At 52.1% G+C, this 12,011-nt stretch overlaps 1 protein-coding gene across 3 annotated transcripts in view; it reads right to left on the bottom strand.

Moving 5' to 3' along the window:
* Positions 1-12,011, bottom strand: part of LOC115139584 (midasin) — a 52,766-nt gene that overhangs the window by 14,415 nt on the left and 26,340 nt on the right. For all 3 annotated transcript variants that reach the window (XM_029677136.2, XM_029677138.2, XM_029677137.2), the window contains exons 38-66: positions 11,674-11,871; positions 11,440-11,547; positions 10,766-10,954; positions 10,566-10,655; positions 10,121-10,384; positions 9,529-9,796; positions 9,010-9,169; positions 8,487-8,603; positions 8,190-8,398; positions 7,894-8,042; positions 7,464-7,663; positions 7,067-7,296; positions 6,744-6,857; positions 6,465-6,594; positions 6,136-6,242; positions 5,859-5,992; positions 5,539-5,699; positions 5,162-5,282; positions 4,721-4,934; positions 4,379-4,625; positions 4,018-4,141; positions 3,688-3,855; positions 3,172-3,386; positions 2,539-2,944; positions 2,240-2,352; positions 1,446-2,115; positions 1,151-1,312; positions 701-983; positions 304-542 (exon numbers count right to left, since the gene is read on the bottom strand). In XM_029677136.2, the coding sequence (XP_029532996.2) occupies positions 304-542; positions 701-983; positions 1,151-1,312; positions 1,446-2,115; positions 2,240-2,352; positions 2,539-2,944; positions 3,172-3,386; positions 3,688-3,855; positions 4,018-4,141; positions 4,379-4,625; positions 4,721-4,934; positions 5,162-5,282; positions 5,539-5,699; positions 5,859-5,992; positions 6,136-6,242; positions 6,465-6,594; positions 6,744-6,857; positions 7,067-7,296; positions 7,464-7,663; positions 7,894-8,042; positions 8,190-8,398; positions 8,487-8,603; positions 9,010-9,169; positions 9,529-9,796; positions 10,121-10,384; positions 10,566-10,655; positions 10,766-10,954; positions 11,440-11,547; positions 11,674-11,871 (5,790 nt within the window). The remainder of the gene's footprint in view (positions 1-303; positions 543-700; positions 984-1,150; positions 1,313-1,445; positions 2,116-2,239; positions 2,353-2,538; positions 2,945-3,171; positions 3,387-3,687; positions 3,856-4,017; positions 4,142-4,378; positions 4,626-4,720; positions 4,935-5,161; positions 5,283-5,538; positions 5,700-5,858; positions 5,993-6,135; positions 6,243-6,464; positions 6,595-6,743; positions 6,858-7,066; positions 7,297-7,463; positions 7,664-7,893; positions 8,043-8,189; positions 8,399-8,486; positions 8,604-9,009; positions 9,170-9,528; positions 9,797-10,120; positions 10,385-10,565; positions 10,656-10,765; positions 10,955-11,439; positions 11,548-11,673; positions 11,872-12,011) is intronic.

The following is a 12,011-nucleotide window of genomic DNA, read 5'->3' as shown; positions in this document are numbered from 1 at the left end:
AGCAATCCTTTGATCTCCGTCCACCCAGCACATTCCACAGCCGCTCTGTCTTTCTACCGATCTCACTCCTTAATATACTATGTGTCTGATCTATCGTGTCTTTAATATCTCAACGTTCAACATTTTGAATCCAACCCCATTTTAAATGTCTCTCTTGTGAAAGCCTTTGGATTAAGTGGATCAAGTAACAAGTAATATTCATTCAAAATAGCACTCAACTACTAAGTTCAGCAAACCCTTACATGGGGATATGAGATACGAGACACTTATAAGCCCATAGGTTGGGTCACTCATGGTTCTTACCTGCACTAGGGCAGGGTGCTCGGGCCACTCCTCCAGCCTCTGTCTGACAGCCAGGGCCAGCTGTTCCAGTACAGGCAGACACAGGCGGGCCTCGCTCATGTTGGGCTGCTGGTAGAAGTCATAGGGCCCGTCTGGCTGGAGGGTCAGGCTCTGGGGCCCCGGGGTCCCCTGGACAGTGTTCTGGAGCAGGGCGCTGAGAAGCAGCTGGGTGCCTGTCATCTGCTGGTCCATCTCAGAGTCTGAGGGCCACGCGGGGGAATACCGATTTAGACAAAGTCGTAAACAGTATAACATGCCTGTAGGAAGGGCTTAAAAGTCCCGACACCTCTCAATTTCATGTTTTGTGTAATTGTGTAGATATAAATACAGACATGGCATGACTAAGTGTCCTACCCACCCATGAGATGGTAGAAGCGTGACATCACAGGGGCTGTGGTCTGATAGGAGGAGACCAGAGCTCGGATGTGATCTCTGCTGTGAATGGCTGGAGCACTGGCCTGGTACCACAGTGATTGGGTGTAACCCAGACAGAGGCGTTGATGGACCTGTACCACAGTGTTCATACAGGCTGGAGACAGGCAGCCAGCTTCGCTGGGATCTTCGGTCACTTCCTCCTCCTCTGGCTCTCCCCTGTCTGCCGGTCCTTCTAGACTGGGCTGGGCAGTGATGTCAGAAAAGTCCTGAGGAGAGAGAGAGAAGAGAAAGTGAGAGAGACAGAAGAGAAAGTGAGAGAGAGTTAGAGAGGCAGGTTGTTTACGGTTGCAAAAGTTGACTAGGTGATAGTGAAATGTAACAAACTAAAGAGAGATTACATTGGATCCATTGGCTAGCCCTGACGTGACTGTACCTTGTTAAACTGGGGGAAGCAGCGTCTGAAGTCTCTCTCCTCTTGCTCGTCTTCGCTCAGGCCCGTTCCGTGGAGTCTGCTGCGGTGACGGTACAGACTGGCCTCGAGCTGCTCTCTCTCCCGTGCACGTCTTTCCTGCTCGTCCCACTCGTTCACCAGAGCCTGGACATACCGCATGACAAACAACATGAACACTGGTTGGTCCACCTGACTATCAATCAATAAGATCAACAAAAGCCAATCAAAAAAAAAGTCGACATCCAATGTTATCCAATCAAAACGTGTGACAACCCACCTGACAGATGTGTCTGAAGAGTTTGAGTGTGTCCTGGCTGAGCTGGCCTGTGGAGAGGGCGTGACACTGCAGGTACAGCAGAGCGTTCAGGAGTAACGTCCCTGGCTCTGGGACCACGTGATCTGGGTCCGGCTGGGGCAAGAGCTTCCCTAGGCCCCTCAGAACATCCATGCAGCCCCTGGAGCACAGGTAGTCTGCCCTGGCCAGGTAAGAGGGCAGGCTGGGGGAGATGGAAGGGAAGGCCAGTAGGCAGGACACCAGCTTGGGCAGGCCAGGAATGGGGGTTAGGGAGGAGTCCACCTGGGATGCCACCAGCCTCATGCCGTGCCGGAGCTGGAGGATGGCGGTCCTCAGGGGCCCCACCACATCAGGGTACAGCGGGTACTCCTCCACCAGCCTCTGGGCGAAGCGGTGCTGCGATGCCTGCCACACAGCCTCCTCCTTCAGCAAGCTCTGAGTCCCCGACCTGAATTTGGGGCCACTCCCCTGGAGGGCTTTCAGCAGGTGGGAGAGCAGGTCTTCCACAGCGGCCGGCTGGCCGATGCTGCAGAGGTAGTGCTGCAGCTCCTGGAACAGCCTGCCGTACTGGGGCTCGTTGGGCCTGCAGGCCTGTTTCCTGGAGAGCTCTGCTATCTGCTCCTTCACCTGCTGCATACGGATCCACAGGTACCTGCGGACACAGAGACAATGACGTTTAAAAAGACCCCATCTGGCACCAAACCAGTCAACCAGAACATATATTGCCATGGTGTCTGTGGACACGTTGAGTTCTGATACTGTGGACGGTTGTTCACCTGATGCGAGGATGCTGGAAGCCGTCGGTGGTGCTGCTCTCCTCCAGCTCAGCTCCGGTCAGCAGCTGAGAGGACAGACTGCGTCCTCGCCACTCCTCCTGCAGCAAAGCCAGCTGGGAAAGAGAAGAAAGGGGCACTGTCGACGTCACATAATAGGGGAAGAGAATGACCCTCAACTCCAATGTTAAAAAAAGACCAGAGAAATAATATCTCCTGTCATTACTACACTCTACAAGGTTGAATTCAGAGACTGCTGGATTCAACTGGATTCAGAGACTGCTGCATTGACAGTGGCCCACCTCCTCCTGGGCGTAGTCCAGCTTGTAGGCCCTCTTCACGGCCGGGTCGAAGATGGTCTGTGGGGTCCAGGTCTTAATCTGCAGCAGGCCCATGTTGACCCAGAAGACCCCGGAGCGGACCAGCTGGCTGAAGCCCTGGACGCGGATAGAGCCCTGGACCCTGTTCTGGACAAACTGTTGCAGGCAGGTGAGGAGGGCGTCCAGCAGGCCTTCGGGGAGCAGGTTGGGGGGCAGGAAGTCCCTGAGGGCGGTCTGGACCTCCTGGGCAGCTACCAGAGGGTCCTGGTCCTCCACCAGGCTCTCGCAGGTCTCGGTGTAGCCCTCCTGCAGCCCCGGGGGGAGCAGCTCTGAAAGGGCCTGTAGCTGCCTGCGCAGCACCACGCCCTGCAGCCGCAGGTCAGTTCTCCTGAGAGAACCAACAAAGAGAGGGTGAGACCGAGATAATCTAGCCGAGTCAAATGGATATCGATAGTAGGCCTTGTAGATATGCACCAAAACCATAGATTGTGTGCACCACTCTTGATATAGGTAGGGTAAGGACTTTTCTTATTGATAGTGTCAGCGTTCTATGTCGTTTGTGGTGATTCCCATCTATAAGCCTGGGGTGCGCGTGTCTTTCTCCAGCGCGTGTACCTGAACTCGGCCAGGGCCGGGACAGCCATGTTGTCCCACAGCACGGCGGTGACGTCTTGGAGCTGCTCGGTCCTCTCCCTCCACTCCCCCAGGGTGACCCGGGACGAGGACAGGAGGGACGTCCCCGTGGGGTCCCAACGTCCCCCTGTCTCGCTGCTGCTAAGAACCCCTAACATGCACCTGGACCACACTGCTTTGCTCAGCATGTCAGGACCCTAGAGGTGACGCAAGGAGAGTGAACGCCTCATTTATGGAAAACTCCAATTCAATTAAATAATTAACTAAATCCCGTCCACCAGCCGGCTCTGTATGTGGTACAACTGAGGTTAAGGAGTAAGAAGGTTAAGAAGTAACATATTGGAATCGGAATGGCAGGAAATGGAATTCAATTCAGTGATGTAAATGGGTCCAAATCCTGATGCACAAATCAAACCAACATCATTGACATCAACACACATTGAGATTGTTTTGGCAAGCTGTGAGCCTCTCTAATATCCTACATGTTACATTAGCTACCATTTTATCAGGTCCCAGAGGTGACTTGGATGATATCATCTGGCCCTCAGGACACAGGGGGTCCCACTTCAGCCAGCGCTCGGGGTCAGCGGTCACACTGCTGCTCCACAGGGCCGACAGGGCCTCCGACAGCAGATCACACCACACAAACTGCAGCTCCTCCACAGGCTGGGAGGGGAAATGCAGGCAGGCACCACAGTCAACAACACATGACACAAAACCACATCTTCTGTTCTGTTTGAGGCACAGGTACAGGGATGTCCTCTTGAAGGACAATACATCAACATGATAAATCAATTACACGGAGGGTAAACTGGTTGAACCACTGACCCGGTCACTGCTGAGGAGGAACCAGAGGGGCTGGAGCTGGGTGACGTTCATGGGGGTGGACTGGAGACAGAAGCGCAGGTGTTGGGAGACCTCGCGACGCAGGCTGTCCTCTGACTCCCTGTCCCTGTGGGCAAAAGTAAACACTGGTTAGTTATCGATACAACTACATGGCACAACAAACTTATTTTTGATGGCATTATTGCTGCTTGTGTGTGAGGTGTCTAATATGCCAAAGATGACACATTTGAAACGCTACATACTTTCAGGCATGATTCAAACTCTGATTCAGTAAAGGGAGATAAGTCCTCCATCCGTCATGAGGTGTACTTCCTCCATTGACCCAGTTTGGCCGTTCCCTTACCCCTGTGTGAGAGCCAGCTGCAGCAGGTCGGTGCTGAGCCTGAGCTGGTTGAGGACGGCCAGCTCCTCCATGAGAGGCCAGAGCTGGGCCCTGCGGCTGAGCTGCTGTAGCACCTCTCTACAGGGAGGCGCGCTGTCCCCCTGGTCCCCCTCGTCATGCACGGAGGAGGGGCGTACCTCCAGAAGGCCGCACGAGGTCATGTGATCCTGCTGCTGCTGGACGCATGACACCAGCCTCTCCAGGACACCTGGGGCCAGGATAGAATGGAATAATGAATAGTTACACAGATGCAAACACACACAGATCGACACATAGACACTTCACTCTGCAGCACCAGGTTACCGGAGTTCTGGGGCTCTAGCTGGTTGTTGGCTAGCAGGACCAGGCCCCAGGCTTCTAGCAGTCTTTCCTTGGTGTCCAGGCCCAGAGCGGCTCCCTGCAGGCGGACCAGCTCCTGTCTCCACAGGGAGGCTGTGTTGTCCAGCCTCAGGTCGCCCACGTCCAGGGCCCTGCTCAGGACCCTCAGCTGGGAAGCACACTCAGCCACAGACTCCAGCTATGGGAGATGGAGAGGGAGACAGCGTCATATAACATGGACGATCTCCATGAACTCTACCCGATGAAGGTGTCTGACAAATACCGTTATGCAATGTTTTAACTTGTAAAATAAATCATAGATTTTTCAACTTCAGTTAGCACCTCTACTCCACTTGAGTGCCAATAACAGTTAGGGCAGTGTAAAGGTGTTTGTCAGAGTGGATTGAATGCTCTCTTCCTCTGTACCTTGAATGGAAGGGGTTTCCCCAGGGTCTTCTGGATCCCCTTCAGGGCGGTGGCCACGGTAACAGAGGTGGACAGGACGGTCTGGATGGCAGCCGACACCGTCTGGAGCTCCTGCTGACCACTGGAACAGCAGGGCAGCACAGGGTAGTTGTCAGTCATTACATTGCAGCCAGAAAACACAAAGTCTGCCTCCACAAATTGCCTATGTTAGTACGCTGACTCCGGTCAAGTGTAGTGAACGATGTAGGGAATAGGTGACGTGACAACTTTTACTGTCAAGTCAAAGTGTTTGATTCTAAATGTCCAGAAAGTCCGTCGGAGGATTCGAAATACTGACTCCTGGGTAAAAAAAAGAAAGAAAGGAAGACGTCACTCACTCATGGGTGCCATCTCCCAGTAGCAGCTGTGGCAGCCGGAGGATGAGGTGTTTCTGGACCCACTGCCAGTGTAGCGAGAGGACCGACACTCCCTGGGAGTCGGCAGGCAGCGAGTTACACACCTGCCAGAACCGGTCTCTCCACTGCAGCAGCTGCAGGATCTGTGGACACCATAGATCCTGTTAATTACCATCGTTCTATTTCATTCCGTGGTGGACACACACACACACACACACACACGCACGCAAATGTTGACGACGGTTGCTGAACGAGAGAAACTAAAACGCAACTGCAATGACTACGACGGTATTACGACCAACCTCGAACATGAGGTGGTCAGATATGTAGGGCTGTCCAGTCTGCACGGCCTGCAGTGTGAAGGTGTCCCACAGGTCAAAGAAGGAGCGCAGGTGCATCAACACTGGGTGAGGCAGACGACCAATGTCCACCGTCCCTTTAACGGTCAAAACAAAACGCCATCAATATTAAAACTCATATTTCCACAGTCCCCCCCCCCCCCCAATTACCATATACTTGACCGAGGACTTCCCCTGGGTTTTGTTCAACATGGTGTAACTGTACAGACGAATGCTGTACCTTTGGAGAAAGCAGTGGCCAGCCTCAACGCGCTGTTGTGTGCTGATGTCTTGATAGCACAGCTCCCCACCGCAGCCCTCTCCTCTCTGTCCGTCAACAGTATGATCCTGTTAGGACGCACATCACACCCAGGTTACTCAGCAACCACAGCCCCCGGTGTAAACCCAGTCACTAAACATCCAGACGACCGGACGGAGGTTGAATCCCAAATGGCTCCCTATATGTGAAAGGCACTAGTTTTGACCAGAGCCCAATATGCCCTGGTCAAAAAAAAAGCTGTGCACTACATAGGGAATAGGGTCCAATATGGAACACAGCCGGACACATACCTGTTGGCCACTGCGTTGAGAGCCTCCATGAACTCCATGTACCTCTCCTCGTCCTCAAAGTTGCACGTGTTGGCCAGAATGTCCAGGTACTGCTTGTTCCAACGCATGTCCACCAGAATCCTGTAGTCATCTAACAAGAACAGACGTGACCATTAACGTCAATTGTGAAAATTTGTGAAAAGGGATTGTTTTGATGGGAGTTATGGTATGTAAGATCTGTGCAAAAGAGCTGGAGGGTATCTAACGTATACATTGAGGAATTGAGTTTGTTTAGCCTACCTGTGCTGTGTGGTTGCAGCAGCTCAGTGAGGCACTTCCCCTTCACAGTCAGCTTGCTGCTGAACATGGCCTTCAGAGCTCTGTTCCCTGCCTCCAGCTGCACCAGTGCCACCTCTGAAACAACAAACGGATCTCAGAGACGTCCTTCAGAGTAACCTGCACCACAGACAGACGGCTACAAAGCTCCACTGACCACAGAGTAGTCCCCTTGACACAAACAGTAACATACACCAAATGCACACCCCTGGTAGGCAGCAACAAAGCTCCATAAAGGATTTTTTTTTTTTACGAAGGAATAATGGCAGTGAGTGGAGCTCCCCTACCAGGCGCGTGCTTGTAGCTCTTGGCTAGGCTGGAGAGCCAGGCGGTGCGGAGCATCCAGTCGGAGTGTGAGGCCCTTTCGATGAGCAGCCTGACGGCGGTGGGTAGCAGGCGTAGGGCGTCACCGTCCTCCACCAGGTCCACCACGCCGCCGGAGAACACCAGACCCTCGTGCAGCGCTGTCCCGCTCTGAAGCGCCCTCTGGAGGTCACACAGGCTGAGTGGACGGCTCCTGGTGACACACGCACAGAGACACACGTCAATCCAAAAGGTTTGCATTATAGCTACAATAAGACCCGGTAAAACTCTGGGGCCTAGTTCTAATCGGTTTCTCCAGGCCTCTGATCATATGATCAGTAAAAACTCCTGGCACCCCGACCTGTGACCTACGAGTCTCACCTCTTGCCCTGCATGCTGAGCGTGTTGAGGCAGAAGGAGAGGACCTGTCCGTCGCGGAGGACCGAGGAGAAGCAGGAGTCCTCCGTGGATAGCAGGGCGGAGGGGAAGCCGTCGGGCCACACCCCGGCACACAGCAGCCCGCTGCCCCAGTCCTCTGTGTCCAGGATGGACAGGCGACGCTCAATCACCTCCTGGGCTTGCTGGAACAACACAGAGCAGGGGACAAGACATGTAAAGCTTATAAATATGATAGAATATAAATGTAGGAGAATAAAAGTCGTATTGGACAGTGGGATGTCACTACGTAGATCTAGACTGGTCGCCGGGGTATCCTACATCACAGAGTAACAGGGAGAGGCTGATTGGCTGAGGGTAGCGGTGAGAGTTTCATACGGTGGTCTATAATAGACACGGTGGTGTTGGTTGGTACCTGTTGGCTGGCGTTGGTGCGTTGGCAGAGGGAGTAAGCCTCACCACAGGCGTGCTGTAGGGCACTGGGCAGGTCCACCCCTCTCTGCAGCTGGCAGGACAGCAGGGCTGCAGCGTGGAGCAGGGAGGAAACGCATGACGCAGGGGAGTCTGGGTGGACAGAGAAATTCGTATCAGATGACTCCTCCTACGGATACCTTTGATTTGGAAGAAACAAGCAACGTGCCAACCCCAGCTGATATCTAACTGACATCCTCCATCTTTTGGAGAGGTTTCTCGCAGTGCCCCAGGGCTTACCCCAGATGCTAGCTTTGATGTCGGTGTGTATCTCGATCAGCAGGTCAGACACACAGTCTCCGGTCACCCCGGCGGTGTGGAGTACAGTCTTCAGGTCCAGCGTGTCCCAGCAGACCCCCTCGTGTTCCCCTTGGATGTAGATCTCCACCCCTCGGTTCCTCATGGCTCTGGAGATCGCTCCATGGACTGGGTCCATGGTCAGGAACAACCTAAAGGAGATGGGGAGACGTGATGAGTTGAGACCGGACTATCCAAACAGAGTGTGTGTGTGTGTGTGTGTAACCTTTTGTATTGTACCTGAAGTTGGGGTGTGGGGTGATGGAGGGGGTGGTTCCGTCGATGACCCCGCGCTCGTTGATGGTCAGACAGCCGCCGGGCTCCAGCAGGGCATTCAGACGGTCCAACACAGAGGGACTTAACACAAACAGAAACACAACAGCCATTTACCATCTACAACACACTCTGGTGGCATCCTGCATCAGACCAAGGGTTAACTCAAACCAAGGGTCAACACAAACCAAGGGTTTACTTAAACCAAGGGTCAACACAAACCAAGGGTTTACTTAAACCAAGGGTTAACTCAAACCAAGGGTCAACACAAACCAAGGGTCAACACAAACCAAGGGTTAACTCAAACCAAGGGTTAACTCAAACCAAGGGTTAACTCAAACCAAGGGTTAACTCAAACCAAGGGTCAACACAAACCAAGGGTCAACACAAACCAAGGGTCAACTCAAACCAAGGGGTTCAGGAACTCCCTGTAAATATAACAGTATATTTTCCTTCAATGTGATCATTTCAGATGCAGGCCATTTCTCACCTGCAGAAGTTGACGTTGTCCATGAGCAGCCAATCCCCAGCCTGCAGGGCCTGCACCAGCATGCCGTCCAGCCACTCGAAGCCTCCGTTACTCCAGCCGTCCTGCAGCTGGGCCAGACGCTCCTTCAGCAGGGTGAAGTCCATCTGCAGCTTGGACATGTCTGGAGAGAGAGGGTGGGGACACAGAACAGAGTTTACACTACTCAACCAGAGTTTATCACATGAAGACGGGTAGATATTTTCCTCGAGCAACGATATGTGCCGTGAGCAAAATGCTATGGTGAGTTTCCCCACAGCCCCTGTGTACAACGACCCAGTGTACAATGACCCAGTGTTGTCCTTCTTTACTACTTGCGTCAAACATTTCATTAATCCACTACTCAGACACAGTCATCATGATAATGATTGTCTGTTCCAGAGGGAGCTGCCTGGTCCTGACATGACCTCGAGGAAGATGCACTTGTACCTTCCTGCCCGTTTGTGTTCTTCAATCAAAATAAAGTGCACAAATATACCGTACCTGTGAACACCTTGAGTTTGGTGTTGAGCTTCTGCAGCAGGAGGATGATGACCTCCAGTTTGTTGAGCGCCTCCGAGGTCACCGCCCCCCCGGTCCTCTCCAGCCCCTCCTCCTTCAGCCAGCGGTAGAACAGGCTCCAGGTCTTCAACAGGAACTCGGTGTCCTGCACCCCGGCCCCGTCCAGCGACATCAGGCCCCGCCGCGTCACCATGGCGACGATGTAGTCCACGTTCTCCAGCACTTGCTGCCAGGGCCGCACGATGTCCACCTGGAAAGAGAACGGACCCAACTCGGCACTCCGGAAAGGAAAACGGAAGCCGACCCGACCCGTGCTGCAATCCCAACTCAACCAACACTATAACTCAACACTCAATACTAAGAGCTCACAAACGCTACAAAGAACTTGGCCCTACAAAGAAGTGTGTATAGTGTGCGTATTCGACTAAATTGCAGTCGGACTGCACGGAATCACTGATCTACAAATCACCTTGTGTTCCTAATTACTACTCATTAGGTGTCTTGATCACATAACCACTCTGCTCATCGCCTTGCTTAAACGGATCCTCTCAAAAGTCTCTCTGTGATAGTCTACCTGCTCGAACCCTCCCAGCAGCTCGGTGGTATCCATGGCACTGTTCATGGCCATGACGCGGAGGCGGTGTCCGGTGAGCAGGGCCAGGAGGCGCACCAGGCTGGTCTTCCCGCTGGCCGTGGGGCCCACCAGCATCGCCATCCAGCCCATCTCCACACACTTCATCAGGGACTCCAGGGGCCGCAGCGCCTGGTGGGTAATGGACAGAGGAGGGTCCAGGGCCACAGGTGCACCTCCGCTACGCTGGAGCACAGAGAAGCCCACCTGGACGAGAGGGAGAGAGGCGGGGGATCAGAGAAGAAGGGCCAATTCACTGTCTCGATAATTAGCTCTGAATGACACCATTTTATCAGTACAATCAAAACATTTCTTGATAATATCTTTCAATAATAATAATAATATTAATATCTTTTGAAAATTGGATGGAGTTCGCAACATGACTGACCTGCAGATTGAGTGGAGTGATGTGGAATTGTCTTGATCCGGTGTAGGGCTCAAAGTCCTCACCAAACACCTTCCTGAACACAGACAGCACCTGAAGACACAAAACACGTCAAGTGATAAAAAATCAATAAAAAAGGAAGTTTGAACACAAACCCACTGAGTAAAGGTTCTACATATGTACAGGAGTTGTAGTCTACATACCTGGGCTTTGTCTGCCTCGGTCCTCATCCTATCAGCGTACACCAACCCCACATGCTGACCCGGGTTGAAGAACCCTGGCGATTGGTCGGCCTGCATCAGCTGACACCAGCGAAACATGTCACGCAGGTTGAACTCCCAGGGGCCTCCTCTCTGACCCCACTTCCTCTCCACAGACACCTCATGGACCAGCTGTGAGAAAATAAGAATGCAATACAACTTTGTCCATTAAAAACAGAAATCTTTTTTTAGGGGAACAGAGTTAAGGAATATGAGTGGCTAGACAAAATGGCATTTAAGACAGCCAAAAAAGGATTAGGAGAAATATGGTGGCCAACAAAGAAATGGGGCGGGGCCTCAGTCATTTCATGATATTACAGGTGGAAAAGACAAAAACAGAATTGAATCTCTATCAAACAAGTCCTCAACATAAATCAGAGGGACTATCGTGACCCATTTGACAAGGACAATGTGTTTTTTTGTCACTTTGCCATGCACTAAATGGCACTAAATGTGAGGAACATCGGCCGCAGCTCTACAGGCTGGCGGGCATTGTCCTTGGCTGTGAGGTCAAATATGGACACATGTCACCTCCCCAACGGTCACAGAGAGCCAGAAAAACAACGAGTTGAAAAGGGCTGAAGGGGGAGTCAGTGTAACAGGACTGCTCTACCTACCCGGTTGTTGAACTGCACCATTTTAGAGATGATCTGATTGTCAATGTTTGGGAAGATGGAGTCTCCTATGAATTCCATGTCCTCACTGGTCAGCTGATCCACAAACACCTGAAGAAAACGGGTGAAATGTCTGTTGATTTCTTCCCCAAATGACTAAAATATATTCAAATCAACCATAATATTTATTCAACGTATCATTACATATATCTAAAACACTGGCTCTTAATCACTTACCTGCGTGAATCTGTTGAGGAAGGATTTGGGCAGGCCCTTGCGCCCACCTCCTTGAGTGAAGGGGTTCTGGCAGCCAAAGATCTTGGTCTTCTGGTGTTGTACCTGGAAGCTCATGCCCAGCTCTGGAATGTAGATCTCAGCACGGTGGTCAAAGCAGGCGTTTAACCCCTCCAGGACCGACTGTGATGCCAAGTTTAACTACACAGAAAAACACCGAAAAATAGACGTGTTCATAAAATCGCATTCTTCTCCGAAACATCTCATTTATATCACCTAAAACAACACAAATTCAAGTAAGTTTATACAAATGTCTATTTGCTGGGGAGTTAATAAAAATA

This window comes from Oncorhynchus nerka, linkage group LG13, assembly GCF_034236695.1.
Source record: "Oncorhynchus nerka isolate Pitt River linkage group LG13, Oner_Uvic_2.0, whole genome shotgun sequence".
Lineage (NCBI taxonomy): Eukaryota > Metazoa > Chordata > Actinopteri > Salmoniformes > Salmonidae > Oncorhynchus > Oncorhynchus nerka.
This window is presented reverse-complemented; position numbering and strand designations above follow the sequence as displayed.